General features: G+C 48.9%; 1 protein-coding gene across 1 annotated transcript; it reads right to left on the bottom strand.

Moving 5' to 3' along the window:
* Positions 1 to 129: 129 nt before the first annotated feature.
* ATG14 (autophagy related 14) lies at positions 130 to 20,377 on the bottom strand. The gene is made up of 10 exons (XM_035141049.3): positions 20,060 to 20,377; positions 13,524 to 13,586; positions 13,340 to 13,382; positions 11,604 to 11,685; positions 10,399 to 10,636; positions 7,867 to 8,096; positions 6,364 to 6,481; positions 4,973 to 5,063; positions 4,772 to 4,857; positions 130 to 3,375 (listed from the first exon to the last, which is right to left on the bottom strand). Exons 1-10 carry the CDS (start codon positions 20,335 to 20,337, stop codon positions 3,066 to 3,068), a joined length of 1,539 nt encoding a protein of 512 aa, XP_034996940.2. The 5' UTR covers positions 20,338 to 20,377; the 3' UTR covers positions 130 to 3,065.
* Between the last annotated feature and the right edge of the window lie 608 nt (positions 20,378 to 20,985).

Raw genomic sequence — 20,985 nt, 5'->3', positions numbered from 1 at the left:
ACACACAATATTGCCATCTTCGTAGTCTTCCTTACAATTTTAGAAAACCCACGAGGATTCACAGAACTAGCCTCTACCAAGTCAGAATGAATGGGAATAACAATAATAAAAAAACCAAACCAGCCAACCTTAGGAAAACTCCTGTTAAAAGATTTATTGCAATAATACAATAATTTTTTTTAGAAAAACACACGCATCTGTTAGGTTACAACCCTACCTAGTCGGAAAGTGGCGGAAGGTTTGCTGAAAAGGCAGCCAGGGGTTGGGGACTCATTTCAGAAACTTCGTACTCATTTCAGCCACTGACCCTAAATGCGCAGCCTTGGCTCTGCAACGCCACAACTATGACCCGCAAGCTGCTCAGCCAGCTGCCTTCAGCCACAACAGTCCGTTAATGGGGAACCTCGCTGCTCCTCGCCATTCAAGCAGAACACAATCACACCTCTTCTCAATTGCACTAAAGTTTTGGGCACACACTCCCAGTTTCTCCACATAGCTATATATGTGTAAAAACATTTTTATATGTGTGTGTGTATCTATATATACATATAAACCAAACCCCCAAAAACATAGTCCCCCCCCCAAAAAAAAAATTCTGGAAAGGATTTGACACTCTTAACGTGTATCCTTGGGGTGCACCTTTGTGAATTCCGAGTGGATGCTACACTACAGCGCTAAAGAGGCATCGTTTTAAGACAAAGAAATCAGGACTGTGAAGTTTTGTGGTTTACTGGCATTTCCTATTAAGAGGTTTCCCCTCTCTTCTTCTTTTTTAAAAAAACAAACCATAAATAAGCAGCAGAAACACAACAAGGGGCAGGGCAGAGACCAGAGAGTTATATTTACAAGGGGGGGGGGGGAAGGGCCCAGGGCCAGCTAGGAGAACCCAGCAGCTATGAGCCCAGCATCGAGCAGCCTAACTCCTCTGCAACTAATAAAAGTGCCTTCACAGGACCTCCTTCCACACATATCGTTTTGGACATAGGAGAGACTTGCAGGGCAGTGTCCCATGTTGAGCATCCTTTGAGACAAAAGGCCCCACAAGTGAGCCCCGCACCACCGGTTTCCCTCCGGTCTCTCGTAGCTGGACAAAACCTCATCGGGAGCCTGCGATGATTGAGCAGGCTGGATGACATTGCTGCTGTTCTTCTGCGTTAAGTCTTCGCGGGCTGGGAAATCCTGTCCAACCGGCTTAAAACTGAAAACACTGAACCGGTGGGATCTTTGGTTTATTAACAGAAATGCACTGAACCCCACCTGCCGCAGGTTCGCCTGCCACGCAAGGTTCCCCACACCACCAACCTCCACCCAACTCCAGGACAAAGTGGGACAGGTGGTGAAACGGAACAGCATCACAGAATCGAAACAGCCAAGAGCCAAATATTCAGCACTAGCAGCTGGAACCCTCTTCTGCATAACAGTGCAGAAATGCCCACCAGCCCAGGCTCATTATCTCCAAGGAGGAAGCTTTTGGTCTCGGCATGTGTCCTACTCCACAGAAGCGGATTCCAGCAGGACGGCACAACATGCATTCTGAATCATGGCAAAAAAAGCATCTGGGCTCACACTGCTGGGAGTGGCATGGGCAGGGAGCCTGTGTTCCCCATCTGTGGATGGAACTTGGGCCCAAATTTCCATGGTGGTGTGGGGGGGGGGGCACGTGTCTCCTACCCACCTGCCCAGCCAGCATATGCCCGTAAAAGCTTGACTTGCATCTTTTGCTCACGCATTCCTTGCCGAGACCTGGCCTCCACGCACACAGGACCTATGCTGTCTCTTATACACGGAGAGATGGACTTGCATGCTCCGAATCCCTACCCACTAAGTGCCTGAACCAGGACTGGTTTTCTCAAGCGGGCTGGACAAGAAAAGGGTGCATTGCCAAAAGCAAAATACCCTACCCCCCCCCAATTGCCAAAAGTCTGTCTACTCAGAAGCTCAAGCCAGGCTGAGGTCTGAGAGGCACTGTGCTGTAGCCTCTCCTGATCCCACCAGCTGGCGCTGATCCAACCAGAAGCCGAACTGGATGCAAGAACCAGGAGGATTTCATGGGGTTTTTGACCAAGCACAAGGAGCGCAGGATTTCTTTTTTTAAAAAACCCACATGGAACGTCGACCAAACTTCAAAACGAAAGTGCGGCTCCTTTGCACACAAAATAGGATTTGTGACGAGAAAAAACCTTCTTGTAGCAGAAGAATTGCTCTGTATTGGCAAGTGATTACGGTCCAGCCTTTCTTTGGTGTTGGGGCAGCCAGAGCAAGAAGCCAGGGAACTCTTGAGTGACTCAGCATGAAAAACGATCCACACACACATACACACGCATACAAAGAAGGCATGACCTAACCTCTCTTTTCTCCCCTTAAAAAATAAATAACCTATTGATATTGAAGAAACAGGATGGTTTTCTGTATTAAAATTATGGCAACGGAGATCAGAGACCACACAAAAATGCAGCAATCGGCACATCTTGCCAGAAGGCTCTAGCAAATGTGCATTTTGTGCTGTAAATTTTCTCCCCTGTGCACACTTTTAAAATAAACACACACACAAGCGTAACCCGAGAACCCTGCTGGGAACTAATCACAGGGGATACGGTGGCCTCATGCACTGGCAGAAGTGCCAAGATAGTTTTCTCTTTCAGTCTTCATGCTTCAAGGTGATTTGCCAGGCCACATAACCCCAGACCTATTTCCTTTTTTTGTTTGTTTTTTTGTTTAAGGGACTAAACTAAATAAGAAACTGAAGTTAACATACAGGATCCTCCTCCTTTCACCCTAAGCAGAACACGTGGGACTCGGAAGAGGCACAGAGTTCCATTTTCAGGTGTCCAAAATGCGTGTCGGGAGAAAATGAGATGCAAGGTGTGTCTGTTGCGCAGTCAAGCTTGGGCAAATTGAAAGCATCTTTCGGAGGGGAGTGCGTGTTACGCAATCAGAAGTCTGACCCTTGATGTTCCAGGCACTACTTAGCAGAATTGGGAAGGTTTACTACAGTGATGGTGGGCGGGATGTGGGACAGGAACTCCCCCCCTCCTCCTCCCTGCCACAGAGGTCCGAGTATCACCCTAGCGATGTCCAGTGTATGCTTTGAACCAGGAGGTAACGGAGGCCGCGGCCGAGGAGATCATGCCTCCGGCGCTGCTACTGGCGATGGGCTCCCGCGAGGCCAGCGTGCTCTGGCTCTGCAGCATCTCCACCGTCTGCGAGGGGATGTCGCAGAACCGGGGGCTGGGCAGGTTCTCCCAGTCCGTCCCAAGGTCCGTCTCTTCGTCGCTGACATGTTCGTCGCCGCTCTCGTCCGTTTCGCCGGCGCCGCTGGGGTCCACGAACTCCATCGAGTCCTCCAGGTCGGCGCTGATCTCGAACGGCCCGGACCTGCGATCAGAAAAACTGACTCGACTTATGGGAAAAATGACTCGCAAATCGGGACCGGCAAGAGGAACGAAGATACCTTTTGCAAGAGAATGACAGAGCTTTGCTACACTTACAAACTCTCCAGAAAAACAAGGTTTAAACCAGGCACCCCCAAACTTGGCCCTCCAGATGGCCCTCTAAAATTTCCATCATCCCTGACCACTGGTCCTGTTAGCTAGGGATGATGGGAGTTGTAGTCCCAAAACATCTGAAGGGCCGAGTTTGGGGGTGCCTGGTTTAAACTGACTAGTAGATCACTTAATAATAATGCTGCAAGCTGTGGTGTAGGGACAGGAATCCAGGTTCTCATAGAATTTTGGAAGGTCTCCAGTGAAATTTAAAGAACAAAAGTAAGGAAAAGGGTGTCACAGTCTAACCCTTTGAGACCAGGATGGATCGCCAAGCCTCTTATGCTCTGATTGGAGCTGAAGGGAAACCAAAGGAACTAAGCTTGCTGGGAAAAGGCCCTAATCCCTCTCTGCCATGGTGGACCACAGACACTCTCTCCCATATTAAGGATACATTGCAGTCGGGCAAAAGGACCCAAGGGGGCTGGGGAGCAGGGCTGCAGAGGGGGCATGGCCTGGGAAGAGCCCCCAGGGTGAGATAAATGGATGGCTACATTCAGCCCCCAGGCCTGAGATTCGTTTCCCCTTCAGGTAGAAGGTCCGGGCTCAGCTTGTGGATGCCAAGGAACCATTTCCCTCCAAGCCACAGAGGGTTGCTGCCAGCCAGAGCGGATTCTCCTAGACCAGGGGTGGCCAACTTCCAAGAGATAGCAAACTACTCACAGAGTTAAAAACTGCCAGTGATCTACCCCCTTTTTGGCGGTTCAGGTCAAGGTTGATGAGCTTTTTTGCTTTTTTTTAGGAAGGAGGAAGGCCCATTTTGGGGGGGGGTTCAGGTTGAAATTGTTGAACTTTTTTTAGGGAGGGGAAAGCCACGTTTTTTTAGGGGTCCAGGGCAAAAATGTCGAGCTTTTCTGGGGGGAGCCCAACTTGTTGAGCTTTGTGGGGGCCCCCAGTGATCTACCACAGATGTCCAGTGATCTACCGGTAGATCACGATCTACCTGTTGGACGTGCCTGTCCTAGACTATGTGGACCGCTGCTCTAGTTCAGTATAAGGCAGTTTTAGTTGCTGAATTTGGCTCTCTGTTTGGTCGTCATGATCCCATTTCATAGCTCAGGGAAAGCTGAATTAGGAAAGGAGGCCCCGAGAGAGCGGGGGGGGGGAGGTGTCCTGGTGGCATAGGGCTGGGGAAGGCTGTGCCAGGCTTAGAAGTGGCACAGAAAGGGGACAAGGAGGGAGAGGTGGTGATGGCAGGGCGCAAAAAGAGGCTGGAAGCTGCCTCCTACCTTCCCAAATGCTCCGTCTCGGGGCTGACCAGGTACATCAGGTTCCTGAGTGTATGCAGAGGATGCAGGAGGTCTAAGTTTACGTGCTGGAAGAGGAAGAAAGCAGAACATCCATCAGGCAAAATGTGCTGAGACGAGGAAGGGAAAGTGTGAAGCCACCCGAGAGGTTAAAAAGAAAAAGAAAAACTGCATTCACTGTACCTGAGAAAAGCAAAGGTAAAGGATATTGGCGTTCAGCTTTTTCACTGCCCACGTGAACTTCCTCCTGCTGAGGTTTTCCCCGCAGAACTCACTGCAAGAGACGTTAAAAACACATGCACAAACTGAAGAGAGAGCTCTCAATGAAAGGATCCTCTCCTGTTTCACCGCCTTCTGCAACGCTAGCAAATCAACCAAAGATCTTGGCAAAAGGATGGCTTTTATTCGGCCAGCTGGCAGGAAAGGGAAGAGTGTGCATCTTGCCCTTCTCCATTTCTGGAAGGAGGCACACTTCTTCCATGCAGAAAGGAATCCCTTTGAGAGGGGAAGGGTTAAGTCAAAGCTGCAGGCCCTGCCACCCAACCTGTATGAATTCACCTCTCTGTTTCTCCCTGTGTGCGTGTGACTGTAGGTCCTGTTCAGTAAGCAGAGACCCATGAGCACGGTTTCCCAAACAGGAGTGGCCAGCTGTTTTTGGACTACAACTCCCATCATCCCTAGCTAACAGGAGCAGCGGCCAGGGATGGTGGGAGTTGTAGTCCAAAAGCAGCTGGAATCCCAAGTTTGGGAAACGCTGCACAAGAGGTCCCTCCCTATACCTAGAGAACGAACCCGGGAGCAGCTATTGGGGCTTTCAGTTTTTTGTGGGAGACTTATCAAATGCACAAAGAAAAGGTGAAATCCACGCCGCTCTCTAAAGTGGCGTGTAAAATAAATATCTCCACTTTTTGCTTCCTCTCCAGTGCTACCACACATTCGCACAGGCCTTGGGGGTGCTCAAGGTGCTTCACGTATACTCCCTTGCAATTGTTAAAAGGTAAAGGGGCCCCTGACCATCAGGTCCAGTCGTGTCCGACTCTGGGGTTGTGGCGCTCATCTCGCTCTATAGGCTGAGGGAGCCAGCATTTGTCCGCAGACAGCTTCCGGGTCATGTGGCCAGCATGACAAAGCTGCTTCTGGCGAACCAGAGCAGCGCATGGAAATGCCGTTTACCTTCCCGCCAGAGCAGTACCTATTTATCTACTTGCACTTTGATGTGCTTTCAAACTGCACATCAGTTTGGGCAGGAGCTGGGACCGAGCAACGGGAGCTCACCCCGTTGCAGGGATTCGAACCGCCGACCTTCTAATCAGCAAGCCCTAGACTGTGATTTAACCCACAGCGCCACCTGGGTCCCAATTGTTACAACGTGCAATTGTACGGCGAGCCCAGCTGTTCAGCTGCATCTGCCGCATCGGATCTACCCTGCAGAAAAGGGGGTCTTTCAAAACATTGCATGTATGCGGAAGGAAATCCCAGAGTGTAAACTGGGGTCCATGCACTTGTAGACCTGGTGCTCAAGACACACGATGCTCCCTTCGCGCCGCCCGCCGGGTTATTCCAAGACAACTTGCCTGTTGTACAGCTTCTTGGGAAGGTTTACGTCAAGTATATGCGACAAAATGTTGACCAGCTGAGTTGCATAGCACAGGGCAGCACTGATGGTGTAAGCGGGGTTGTTATGTTCCATGTCTGGAAGGGAAACAACAACAACAGTTACCCCCCTTTTAAGTAGGTTGTAAAAGGCAAAGCCCCCCTCCCCCCCCCGGGGAGTATCAACTATATAAGCCTCCCCAGGAAACAGCCCCATCAAGAAGGGAGCCTTAGATCCCAGTGTAGTATAATGCTTAGGGTGCTGAACTAGGACCTGGGAGACCAGGGTTCGAATCACCGCTCGGCCATGAAGCTCAATTTTGGGGCCATAACAGCCTCTCAACTCAGCCTGCCTCACAGGGTTGTTGTGGGGATTAGAGAAGGAGGGGAAGAACCACGTAGGCTGCCTTGAGCTCCTTGGGAGAAAAGGGTAATAAACAAGTGGTACCTTGGTTCTCAAACGTCTTGGAACCCAAACACTGCAAACCCAGAAGTAAGTGTTCTGGTTTGTGAACTTTTTTTCGGAAGCCGAACATGCTCCGTTTTGAGTGCCATGCTTCCATTTTGAGTGTTACGCTGAAGTCGTGTCTGTTTTTGCTATTTATTTTGCATTTTTGTTTGTTTTTGTGACTGTGTGGAACCCAATTCAGCTACTGATGGATTGTGTGACTGCAGTACATTGTTTACTACTTTCATTTTATGGGTCCATGGTCTCTTCAGATAGTAAAATTCATGTTCAATTGCTTTTTTAGGGGTTATTTTAAAAAGTCTATAATGGATTTATCCATTTCGCATTACTTTCTATGGGAAAGCGCGCCTTGGTTTTGGAACGCTTTGGTTTTGGAATGGTCTTCTGGAATGGATTGAGTTTGAGAACCAAGATACCACTGTATGGAGGGGTAGAGATGACAGGGAAGCACATAACCTGCACTTAACTTCAACTCACTTGGTCCATGGCTGTGATGTGAACCCTGAATTCTGCCCAGCTCTATCTCAGGGCCCCCAGGACTTTTGCTTCCACACGCCCACAGACAGGACACAAACACAAAATAAAACTGTGTCGCGAAAGGGTGTATGAATTATACAAGTTATTTATCTTCTCTGAACCCCGAGTCCCAAATCCCAAACCCCCGTTGACATTTTTGCCACCTTTCCGGCTTCAGAGAGTTCTGCAGGCGAGGGACTTGCCGGCATGTGGTCACAGCCACGCTGCCGAGAAATCTGCTCTGCCTTTTTTTTTTTCAAGCAGGAAAATAAAAAAGGAAGCCAAGATTCTTAAGGAGCTGAATTCTGTGCTCCACAGCTTTGTGAGGCTGCAGAATCGCAACCGACAGGGAGCCCTGCAAGGCTTTCCTTGCAGTTCAAATTCAGTCTAAGCTACGTGCTCTGCATTAATCACATATTCCGAGTGAGCAGAGGCTTACTCCTAGTGAGCGTAACTTCAGCCAGGCCAGAGGCTCTGTGGAATTTATTTATTTTTTTACCTGGCCCTTGAGTGGTCTTCTTCTCTTCCACCCAGTTGTAGTAAGCAGAATAATCTCCGTTGTTGGGAAGGGTGATCCAAGGCCCCGCGATGCCTATGCTGGTGTCTCCATTGTGGTCATCGCACACCCATCGCCCGGACAGGTAGGTGGTCCTCCTGGCTTCCGCAAGCTTGCTCACAGTGCTAGAAGTCATGGCGTTGTCGCTCTCGGACGACATGTCTGCGGGGTCCCTGGAACAAAAGCAAGAGGCTGAATGCCGGTCTCTAGGCTGCTACTGGTGTCCCTCCGTGAACTGGGGCAAACTGTGCTCAAGGGGCTCAGAAACTGGGCAGAAAGTACAGAAATAAATGAACTCCTTGGGACATCGTCCCAGGAGTCCAGCTTTTCCTCTAAAAAGCGTGAAAAGAAAACATTGTGGCTAAAATTAAGCACCTTGCTTTCAGTGGAAGAAATAAATTCATGCTAACATCATCTCCCTTTGGCATCAATGGGAGCGGAAAGTGCTTAAAATCGAACATTTAAGGAATTAGCTTCTGTCAAAGAAAAGCTGAAAACAGGCGTCAGACAAACAGAAGGAGAAGGTTAAGGGGTGATATGATAGCCATGTTCAAATATATAAAAGGATGTCATATAGAGGAGGGAGAAAGGTTGTTTTCTGCTGCTCCAGAGAAGCGGACATGGAGCAATGGAGTCCACCTAAACAGTAGAAAGAAGATTCCACCTAAACATTAGAAAGAACTTCCTGACAGTAAGAGCTGTTCGGCAGTAGAATTTGCTACCAAGGAGTGTGGTGGAGTCTCCTTCATTGGAGGCCTTTAAGCAGAGGCTTGACAGGCATATGTCAAGAATGCTTTGATGGTGTTTCCTGCTCGGCAGGGGGTTGGACTGGATGGCCCTTGTGGTCTCTTCCAACTCTACGATTCTATGATTCTAGGTGTTGAGGCTGCAATCCCAAGCAAACTAATTATCCCCACCCAACCAGCCACCTAGAAGCTACCCTTTTGACCACACCGGGTAAAACGGAGGGAAATTAAGAACCATGCATGTCCCCTTGAGCAGGATAAGCCTATATGGGATAGCTCAGTCGGCCGAGCATGGGACTCAAGCCCCACATTGAACAAACAGATTCCTACACTGCAAAGGGTTAGACTAGAAAGCCCTTGTGGTCCTTTCCAACTCTACAATTCTTTATTATTATAATACAGTCGTAACTCGGAAGTCAAATGGAATCTGTTCTGGAAATCCATTTGACTTCCGAAACATTTGGAAACCAATTGGTTTATGATTGTGCAGGCGTGCCAGAAACAATAGCGGAAGCTGCACCGGATGTTCGGCTTCCAAAAAGACATTCGAAAACTGGAACACTCACTTCCGGTTTTTGATCGTTCAGGAGCTGTAACGTTCAACTCCAAGGGCGATTGGGAGCCGAGGTACGACTGTAATAATGTTATTGTTTGTACGCGGCCCATCTGACTGGGTTGCCCCAGTCAGAATTCTTTGACCCTAAGACAGAAACGTAGTACAGTGGTGCCTCGCGTAACGAATGCCCTGCTTAACGAAATTTCCGCTTAACGAAAGGTTTTTTCTAGCGGAGGTTGCCTCGCTAGACGAATTCGTTTTACGAAAAACTCGTCTAGCGAATCGCGGTTTCCCATAGGAATGCATTGAAATTCAATTAATGCGTTCCTATGGGCAAAATTGTTTTTTTAACTTTCATCTACCGTAAGTAAACGTGATTCTGGTTTGGGTTAATACTGGGTATCGTCAGGAGGGGGAAGGATCATTTCAACAAAACCCCTCGTCCCCATATTCCCATGGCTTTCCAGTTGCCAGCAGGTTTCCTGCCCACAGCTTTGCAGCCAGAGGAGCATGGATATAAATAACAAAATTTTTATTCCTACTATTCCTACGAAACCCCATGGTGCATGCTCTGGTTATCTCCCGCTTGGACTACTGCAATGCACTCTACATGGGGCTACCTTTGAAGGTGACCCGGAAACTACAACTAATCCAGAATGCGGCAGCTAGACTGGTGACTGGGAGCGGCCGCCGAGACCACATAACACCGGTCTTGAAAGATCTACATTGGCTCCCAGTACGTTTCCGAGCACAATTCAAAGTGTTGGTGCTGACCTTAAAAGCCCTAAATGGCCTCGGTCCAGTATACCTGAAGGAGCGTCTCCACCCCCATCGTTCTTCCCGGACACTGAGGTCCAGTACCGAGGGCCTTCTGGCGGTTCCCTCGTTGCGAGAAGCCAAGTTGCAGGGAACCAGGCAGAGGGCCTTCTCGGTGGTGGCGCCTGCCCTGTGGAACGCCCTCCCAACAGATGTCAAAGAGAAAAACAGCTACCAGATTTTTAGAAGACATCTGAAGGCAGCCCTGTTTAGGGAGGCTTTTAATGTTTAATAGATTATTTCATTTTATTTTTCTGTTGGAAGCCACCCAGAGTATGCCTCTTGCCTGCTGTATCTTGCAGACCGAGGACGTGAGCACCGCCTCCCAAGCTCGGCAGCTGCTCCTCCCTTCCCTACCTCATGCCAATCTTCACCTCCTCGATAGGGAAGATGACGGAGGTGAGTTCCAGGACATGCGAGCGCCGGAGGCCTGCCAGGTGCTCGTGCTGGCTTCTCAGGTCATAGTTCCTTTTCTCCACCAGCTCCCCCAGCTTGCGGTTGTGCCTCTGGATCTTCTCCTTCTTCTCCTGATGCCGCTGGGCCCTGCGGTAAAGCTTCTGGTTCTCGTCCTTAATTCGGAGAAGCCACTCGGAATCTGGGGCAGAGCAAAGGCAATGGTGAGCTTTCAGGATAGAACCACCGTTTCTTCAAACTGGTGCTGCAACCGGCTCATTCTTTCGATCAGAGACTGCCAGTCCTAGGAATTAGCTGGCTAATTAACTATGGTTTTTAGCTTCAACTTGTTGATTTCCACCCCTCCCCAAAGCTGTTAACTTGTGACTAATAAAAAAGGGTTAGTGACATTGCTCTAGCAGTTGTTTCCCCAGCTGTTGTTGGACAATAATAATAATAATAATAATAATTTATTATTTATACTCCGCCCATCTGGCCGGGTTCCCCCAGCCACTCTGGGTGGCTTCCAACAAAATATTAAAATTTTAGCTTCCCTAAACAGGGCTGCCTTGAGATGCCTTCTAAAGGTCTGGTAATTGTTGTTCTCTTTGACCTCTGGTGGCAGGGCGTTCCACAGGGTGGGCGCCACTACCGAGAAGGCCCTCTGCCTGGTTCCCTGTAACTTGGCTTCTCGCAGCAAGGGAACCGCCAGAAGGCCCTCGGAGCTGGATCTCAGTGTCCGGGCTGAACGATGGGGGTGGAGACGCTCCTTCAGGTATACTGGACCAAGACTACAACTCCCATCATCCCTGACCACTGGTCCTGCTAGTTAGGGATGATGGGAGTTGCAGTCCAACAACAGCTGCGCTGATGGTTACAACTGGTTGCTTGAACCACTTTATGCCAACTGAAAAGGCCCCCTTCAAACGTGCCCAATGCTATTCCGCCACTGAGGATTACAGTGGAAGACTGACAAACGAAGGTCAAACTTTCTTTCGGGGATGTTGCCAGCCATTACTGATCTTATCATCGGAGAAGCCCAGATAAGCTTCTGGGGAATGCTAAGGTCACATAGCACGCTTTGCAAAACCGTTCGGCTATGGGGCTGTGGGAAAAGGAGCGTCCCAGAGGGAGCCTGCCGACGCTTCTGCTGCACGAGCATCACTTACTTCGTGCTATTTCTTCGTTCTCCTTGCAGATCGTTTGCTTCAGCTGCTCAACCCTCATTTTGCAGGACATTATTTTCCACCTCTGAAAGAAGCAGAGCAAGAAGAGGAGCTGCCCCAAAATCCATCACCTCAACAGCCTCAATCAACCCATCAGTTTTGTTTCAGGGGCCAAAGGAACAGCACCTTATGAGAGGGCTATTTATTATTCCCTGAACTGCGCACTGCAATGTTTCCAATCCAGGGCCCCTCACTAGGTATAAACATTAAATTACTGTGACCCAGAGTAATCCTGGGGCTGGTTGAGTGTGGTAATTCAGTGTGAGAACAGCACTTTTTTGCTTTCTCCAAAGGCGTTATTATTTTAGGAGCAAGTGAGAAAACAGATAAACCTATTCTCTCAACCAAATTCGCCTTCAGCAAAAAAAAGTTATAGGTCTTGCTTATTTGCAAGCTATTTGGGCATTGCCTTGGAAACAGAAAGGCTGGATGGAGGCTAGACCAGACAGATACTTTTAGACCTCTAGAATAAAAAGAAATTACAGTCAAAGTAGCTGTAATTAAGTTATATTCTGTCTTTCTTCCAATGAACTCAAACGATTGCACATGGTCCTCTTCCAGTTCATGCTTTCTCCTTGCATCAGCCTCGAGATGTAGGTTAAGCTGGGAGCGAGTTTGACTGGCCCAATGTCACCCAGTGGGATTCTTGGCTGGGTCGGGATTTGAACTCTGGACTCTCGGGTCCTAGTCCTACGCTCTAAATGCTACATTGCACAGGTGGAAGCATAGGATAAAAGCAACTCTCCTTTGCTAAACTCAACAGGTGCAAGACAACCAACGAATTTAAGGGTATCCAATCTCCCCTTTTATGGGACGCGGGTGGTGCTGTGGTCTAAACCACTGAGCCTAGGGCTTGCCAATTAGAAGGTCGGCGGTTTGAATCCCCGCGATGGGGGGAGCTCCCGTTGCTCGGTCCCAGCTCCTGCCAACCTAGCAGTTCAAAAGCACAAGTAGATAAATAGGTACCACTACAGTGGGAAGGTAAATGGCATTTCCGTGCGCTGCTCTGGTTCGCCAGAAGCGGCTTTGTCATGCTGGCCACATGACCCGGAAGCTGTACACCGGCTCCCTCAGCCAATAAAGCGAGATGAGTGCTGCAAGCCCATAGTCAGTCACAACTGGACCTAATGGTCAGGGGCCCCTTTACCTTTAATCTCCCCCTTTAAAATGTAGGTTTACTTTGGCAACTGGTAGAGCATGAGCCTCTTAATCTCAGGGTCACTGGTTCAAGCCCCAAGTTGGGCAGAAAGATTCCTGCACTGCAGGGGGTTGGACTAAATGACCCTCGTGGTCCCTTTCAACTTGACAATTCTATGATTACAGGACACTGTGCTCTGTAATAAGTTGTTGTTTATCCTTCTCTGAAATCATCATTAAACGCCCAAAAGGGACCTGAGGTTTAGGGATCAACCTTACAGGGTTGTTGAATGGCTTACCAAGATAATGTGGGTGTTGTGCTTCGAACACTTGGGGTTATATAAATGTGAAATATTACTACTGGACTGCAGCTGGTGCCCCCATGGTACAACCCCACATTCCCCTGGGTATGCATGCACAAGAGACCCACAAGGGCAGGGCTGATACGCGGTTCCTTCTCATGCGAAGAAAACAGCGCAGGTCTACACTGAAAGGAGGGCGCTGCACTTCAATGTGAACTGGAAGACTTCCACAGGACTCACCAGCTGGTCAGTTATCCATTTCCCCTCCATAGCTTTTAACAACCTACAAGAAGGGGAGCGGAAGGAGTAGAAGATTAGCTGGCAACCAGAACCATGCTTTCAGCAAACATCAGAGGTTCGAAAGACGATCTGCCTGCGCTTTAAGCCAACCAAAGCAGGTAAAAGAAACTGAACGGGGACTTACTGGGACTGAAATTCGTGCTGCTTGTTCCTAAGGTGCTTCAATCTCTCCTTCTTTTCAGAAAACCTGGAATAGAAGAAAGAGGTTCAAAGTTGTGGAAGGTGAAGGAGGTCTGCTGTTTGACGGCCAGCCTGTGTGTTTGTTTTTTTAAATATCCATGCAGCACTTTGAAATTTAGGTGCTTTATATATCCTAGCAACAGCAGAGCACCAACCTCATCAACTGAAGGAGTAAAAAGATGGATGCAACAATGTCAGGCATTTTAATCAGAAAACCCCCAGGTGCCAGGCACATTTTGCGACTGGCACAGGTCCACTTGCGACCACGTGGAGGTCTTTGGATGGCACGTCCTGCGACTGACATTTCCATCTGGCTGAACACTCCAGCTTTCTTAAGCAGGTAAGCAAAAGAGCTTATTTATTGCGCTGGTCTCCCACCTTTTTCCTCCAAAGGGTGCATGGTTCACCCTCTTCTTCAGTTAACCCCTACAACGACCCTGCGAGGTAGGTTAGGAGGTTGCGACTGACTCCAAGGTCACCCAGTGAGCTTCATAGCTGAGTGGGGATTTGAACCCTGACCTCCGAGGTCCTAGTCCAACCACAATACCACCCTGGCTTCCTACAGTACTTCCACTATGTGGCAGCAGTTATATATATTAAATAGGTAAATAAATAAATATGAGGAAAGCAAAATGTCACTTAGAGAAGGATCTGAAATATTTCCCTTGATGCTTGAATTTGTTTTATTCTAAATTGTTTTAATGTGTTGTAAAGCAGTATAGAAATGAAAAGAATAGCAATACAGTAGTAGTACAGTGGTATCTCACAAGACGAATGCCTCGTGCGATGAAAAACTCGCAAGACGAAAGCATTTTGCAATGTTTTTGGTGACTCGCAAGACGAAGTTTTCTATGGCCGCGCTTTGCAAGACGAAGCTTTTCGGTGGTTTTGTTTTGTTTTTTGCTGCTGCAAACCGCGCTTTGCAAGACGAAATTATTGCAAGACGAAGCGACTCACGGAACGAATTACTTTCATCTTGTGAGGCACCACTGTAGTAGTAGTAATAGTAGTAATAGTAATAATAATGATAATAATAATAATAAAGGTAAAGGTAAAGGGACACCTGACCATTAGGTCCAGTCGTGACAGACTCTGGGGTTGCGTGCTCATCTCGCATTATTGGCCGAGGGAGCCGGCGTATAGCTTCCAGGTCATGTGGCCAGCATGACAAAGCCGCTTCTGGCAAACCAGAGCAGCACACGGAAACGCCGTTTACCTTCCCGCTGTAGCGGTTCCTATTTATCTACTTGCACTTTGACGTGCTTTCGAACTGCTAGGTTGGCAGGAGCTGGGACCGAGCAACGGGAGCTCACCCCGTCACAGGGATTCGAACCGCCGACCTTCTGATCAGCAAGCCCTAGGCTCAGTGGTTTAACCACAGCGCCACCTGGGTCCCTAATAATAATAATAGCACCTAGATATTCTGTTGTGGCGACCATAGCCATGGTTTAAGGTGCCATTTGGTGATTAGCTTATATATCTGAGTTTCTAACACTGTTTAGAGCAGGGGTCCCCAGACTTTCCGCGCAGTGGGCCGGTGCCTGCCGTGCCGACCGCGCGGCGGGCCGGAGGGCAGGGGAGTGCGCGCGCAGCGGGCCGGAGGGCGGGGGAGTGCGCGCCCGTGCGCATGCGCACACGGGCGGGAAAAAATCGCCGAAAATCGCTTGTGCGCATGCGTATGGGCCTCCCCCGACCCGGAAGTGCATCGGAAATGACCTCTTCTGGGTCGGGAGAGGCCCATACGCATGCGCACAAAGGATTTTCGGCGATTTTTTGCCAATTTTTTAGATCGTTGCCGCGCCGCGCGCCGTAAGAGCGGGCGGCGGCAGCGGGCGGCGGGGGTCGTCGCGGGCCGGATTGGGAGGCCGATTGGGCCGCATCCGGCCCGGGGGCCGTAGTTTGGGGACCCCTGGTTTAGAGTGTTCTGGGCACAGCTGTTCGGCTTAACTTAGACCAGGAGTTTGATGAGGGGCAGCTTATGTTTCACTGGAAGACTGCCAGCCAACTTCTGACAGGTCACCTCGAGGCTGACTGTGGCCTCCACCTGCCAGATAGCCCTCATGTTCTTGAGCAGGAGCAGGATAAGATATTTAGAATATGCAACCACGTGCTATATCATTTAATGCACCACCCATGGGATTCTAGGAAAAATAGTTAACACCACAAGACTGCAGTCAGGCCACTTGTGACCTAAAGCAGCGATGAGCTGTTAAAAGCCAGCCACATATAATCATTTGGAAAGAGATGTGCACTCGGAGGTATACTGATGACAACTATTGGTTGAACGATTTCGCACCCTTCTCCCCTTCTGCTTCTTTATAACATTGGTATATTTAAATTTATTAAGGGGTATTGTGTTTTCATCAACAGTAATTTCTGCTCATTCTTGGGAAGGAGGTCCCAAATTCCTACAATTTCCCCATCCTACTGCACCCCCCTCAGCCCCCCCCCAGTCCACAGGAACAGAAGAGGGCCATAGAGAGAAAAAAGAGAGAGGCAGGGTAGCCTGAGAATTGAGCGTCGCACACCTTGACAAAATCATAAAAACAAACATAGCAAACATAGCCAAAGAAATAAAATACAAAAAGCAGTAACCAATCTAAAATGTAAAACCGACAGAACTAAAGGAGCCAGGAATAAATTAGAGGAAAAACAGTGCATATAAATTAAAACTTGATGGAAAACAAGCATATTCAAGTTATGACAGGATACTACAAGACCTCGGACAGGGAGCACCACATGGTAGCTTAATGTTTGGAAAAAAGAACAGAGGCAGAACTCGAACGGGACGATGTACCATTTGGTACCTTCTTGTCCTTTGTATCTCTGTTGTTCTCTGGGTATGTGCATTTTCTGTGAACTGCCCTGAGCTCTACAGTTATAGTGAAGTATAAAAATAAATAAATAAATAAATAATGTTTTGCTGCCCTGCTTAACAGCCATTTCTGAAATATGTTGCAAGGCATGCCCAGAAAGAACAACAAGTCAGGAAAGGAAAAAAGGAGTGTGCAATTCTTGCTAAAAGTAAACTTTTTTGTGCGCAAATAAGAAAAAGAAGTATTTCCACTTATTTAGGAAAAGGCTGTGCATCGGTAATTAGAAATTTGGGGAACTGTGATCTGTGGGAATCAGGTCAGAAACAGTTAAACCAGAACTAGCCTCAAAATTTGACTGTAGTACAGGCATCCCCAAACTTCGGCCCTCCAGATGTTTTGGACTACAATTCCCATCTCCCCCGACCACTGGTCCTGTTAGCTAGGGATCATGGGAGTTGTAGGCCAAAACATCTGGAGGGCCGCAGTTTGGGGGTGCCTGCTGTAGTACAAATCAACAGTCTATGTACAAAACCTTCTTCTTTGTCTTCTTCTTTGTCGATCACTCATAGCCAAGTAAGATTGTCTTCTATGAAGATGGTCTTAACACAGAGTCCATACGTGACTGTGGAGGCCAAATTACGGTAACCATACTGGTAGTCATATGTATCCAAATGTTGAAATAATCTCCCCAGCAAACTGGATTATTCTTTTTTTATGACCCATGCCTGATTCCTCAGAGACTGCTCAGGTTTTCCTCAAGCGCACAACACACAGCACAATCTGACAGAACGGATTGCAAAAATGTAGCGTAATATGCATCACACATGTTCTCCCAGGACTTTCATACAAATGCCCAATACAACCATCATAGAAACTGTACCAAAAAAATTAAAATGGTGCAGTGTTTACATTGCCCCTAGGTACCCTGACATACCACAATTCAGAGTCACTTATATCAGTTGAAAATTAACTGGTTGGACATTTTTAACTGGCACACATCACAAACTTTGTGAAAAGTATTTATTTGCCTGACTGATCAAGTAGTAATTTTCTATGACGTTTTGTGTGGTCAAAGCCTATGCAAGTTTACGCAGAAACCAGCTCCACTATGTTCAGCAGAATTTGCTCCCATAATTGCCCACAAGATTGCGCAATCCTATACACAGTGTAGTAATCCCCAATGAACCCACCAGCGCTTACTTTGGAGTAAACTTGCATAGGAGCACATGGAAACATTTCTCCAGTTTCCAAAAGATGCTGAACCTTCTCCAGTAAATGCAAAGTAAGACACACAAAACACTTATTGAAATTCATTTCTTTTTTTTTAAAAAAAGGAAATCTTCCACTACTAACAGCCCATTCTGCTGCTTCTCATGCCAGGCAGAAACAAGTCACAATCCCTGGCTTAATTTTAAATCTTAAATTGAAACAGGAAATGTTATTTGTTTCATCCTCAAGAAAACCACAATCTGTAGCCAAAATCTGTTCTGAAGGGCACCAGATTGGCAAAGACTGCTTTAGCTGTTATGTTGCGCTATTTTTGCTAGCTCCTGGAAATAAGTATTTCCACCCCTCATGATGTACTTCTCAAAACTATGACACAATACCCAAAACACCCTGCACAAAATAAGGGGAGGAGGTTGCCTTTGTGTTTTTACTAACGGCAGGACTTCCTGCCAAGCAGTGATTCATCGCCGACAATTAAATGTTAACCAAGCTCTAACTTCTTAACAAACAAAGTGTTGGAAGAACGTTTCCTGAAACAAACAGTGCATTTCAGCATGATGTATCATTCAGGAGCAGACTAACAATGAGGATATATAAATCCTATTGAGATCCAAGTGACTCAAACTTCTGTGAAGTTAAGAGTTAAGAAGCAGGACTTACGACAGCTATGCTATGTAATATTTCGCTCTTGTGACTTCCTGTTTACAAAAAAAACCCTGTAATTCACCCAAGGTGTTAAATGTGGGGCTGCCGCTGAAGACGGTTCAGGAACTTCAGCTGGTGCAAAATTCAACGGTCAGGTTGCTCACCAGAGCAAGAGGAGTTGAGCATATAACACCAATCCTGACTGCACTGGCTGCCAATTAGTTTCTGAGCACTATTCAAAGTGCTGGTGCTGACCTATAAAGCCTTAAATGGCTCAGGACCTCATCCAGGGCCCTTCTCTATGTCCCTCCCCCCCAACCTTCCCATGAGGTTCAGAGGGCAACAACATGAAAACAGGCCTTTTCTGTGATGTCCCCGTTTGTGGAATGCTCTCCCAGGGAAGCTCACCTGGTGCCATCACTACATGTCTTTAGGAGTGAGTCTTTCCCAGACCTACCTGAAGATGCCAGGGATTGATCCTGGGACCTTCTGCATGCAAAGCAGATGGCCTTCCACTGATCTACTATGACCTATCAAGGAGGGTGTTGGGACTATAGAGAAGGCATGTCCAACAGGCAGATCGTGATCTACCGGTAGATCACTGGACGTCTGTGGTAGATCACTGGTAGATCACTGGCTCCCCCCAAAGAAGCTCACCAACTTTGGCTCCCCTAAAAAAAGCTCAGCAACTTTGACCTGAACCCCTAAAAAAACAGGCCTTCCTTCCCCCAAAAAGCTCAGCAATTTTGACCTGAACCCCCCAAAATGGGGTAGATCACTGCCAGTTTTTAACTCTTTGAGTAGATCACAGTCTCTTGGGAGTTGGCCACCCCTGCTATAGAGCTTAGAAAAAACCCTCGCATTCTATGATACAACATCTGCTCTTGCGTCTTGCTTAAGATGCAGGGCAGAAAGTCAGCTACCGTTCCTACCATTTAGAACAGAAAGGTTTGGTATTCAAACTGCCAGCTTGCTTAAATTAACAAATGTGTACTGTCACACAGCGTCACGCAAAGAGCAGTATGTCCCTGTTATGGCACTGGAGGAATTCAACACCGTCCTGGGCAAGTACAGCCAGAAGAATCGGAAAACAATGCCACCAGCCTGAAGACGACTTTATGCTGCCAGACCAGGCTGGGTTTCCTTCAGTGTCAGCAACATAAGAACAGTACCACTGGATCTGACTGAGTGCAAGCTAGATCCCTTTCAAAAGCCCATAAGCTGGCCATGAAGACCATGGACCACCCCACCCCCCAATGTTTGCACCCGCTCCCACCAACAGATGCCCACAGGTACACTGACCCACCATGGGTAAGCTGTAAGTTGCCCTGGTCAGGATAAAGCAGCTAACAAAATTTAATACACAATGGTAAATTTGCAGACAGGAGCCTTGGACTCATAAATCATGGAGCTGGAAGGGACCCCTAGGGTCGACAAGTCCAACCAACTGCAACGTCAGAATCCTGCCCACCAGCATCCCTGGATGGGCTCGAACCACCAGCCTCCTGGTTAACAGCCAGACACGCTAAATCCCTGCCCCCTGAGTGGCTGGCGAGGTCTATTGCCGGGTCTCAGCCCTCGACCTCGGGGGGCAGCGGCCACCTGTCGGCACCGAGCCGCGGGAGTGCCTCTGAGCATGTGCAGAGAACCGGAGCCACTTCTAGCCACTTTCTTTATCCTTTCCCGCTTGAGGAGCCCTCTCAGGAGAAGCGCAGCCAAGGGGGCCAGAGACCCCGGGGAAGGGAGGGGGAAGGGGAAGGGCCTGGCTGCCCTCCTCCTCCGAGGCACCCACCGCTCCGAGTCCCGGCCGTCGAAGAAGACGAAGTCCCCCCCGCGGACGCACTTGGCGCAGGTGAGGCGCCGCCGCGTGGTGTTGCAGAGGGGGCAGCGCTCCACGGCCACGTACAGGCCCTCGGCCCGGGATTCCGCCTCGGGCTCCGCTCCCTCGGCACCGGCGGCAGCAGCGGCGGCGGGGGCCACAACCCCGGAGGGTGGCGGCGGCGGCCGCTGCTGTTGCCGCCGCGGGCGCTGCGCTGGGCCCGTCCAGCCGCCGCCCCTGGGAGACGCCATGTTTGCCGACGGGCTCGCGGCGCCCGGCGGTCACGTGGGACTTTGTTTTCAATCCGGGGCATGATGGGAAACAAAACAACCAGCGGTGGGAGGGAGAGGCAGGGCTCCGCGGGGGCGGGGCTTAAAAGGGAAAGGAAGGACAGTGACGCATTATGGAGAGGCGGGGTGCGATGGGGAAGCGGCTCCCATTGGCTAATCCCAGACGGGCCTACGGGCGGAGCTAAAGGGGAAGGAAAGGTGGTGACGCTCTAAGGGGGAGGCGGGGGAGCTGTTCCTATCGGCTGCCTCACATCCCAATCCCAGGCAGGTGTGGGAGCGCAGCTAAAGAGGAAGGAATGGAGGTGACGTGTTTTAAGGGGCGGGGATGAATGGGGGCGGTGTTTGATGGGGAAGCGGTTCCTACTGGCTGCCTCCCTGCCCAATCCAAGGCAGACTCCGTTTCCGCTGGATTTCATTCTAGCCCTTCTATGATGGAATGATTTGGGAGTATTTTCACTTTTACTTTTTGGGTTATTATTACAGTACTGTATTATTTATCTGCGCCTTTTTTTGCATAGGGTTTAAAGGTTGCCAGCTGCCGAAGGAACCGCGGAAAATTAAATTTATGAGATTATGAAAGTTAAATATAAACTCAACGGCAGGCAGGGA

The sequence above is a fragment of the Zootoca vivipara genome, chromosome 1, assembly GCF_965207765.1.
Source record: "Zootoca vivipara chromosome 1, rZooViv2.hap1.1, whole genome shotgun sequence".
NCBI lineage: Eukaryota > Metazoa > Chordata > Lepidosauria > Squamata > Lacertidae > Zootoca > Zootoca vivipara.
Note: the sequence above shows the minus strand (reverse complement) of the source record. Positions and strands in the feature narration are given on the sequence as shown.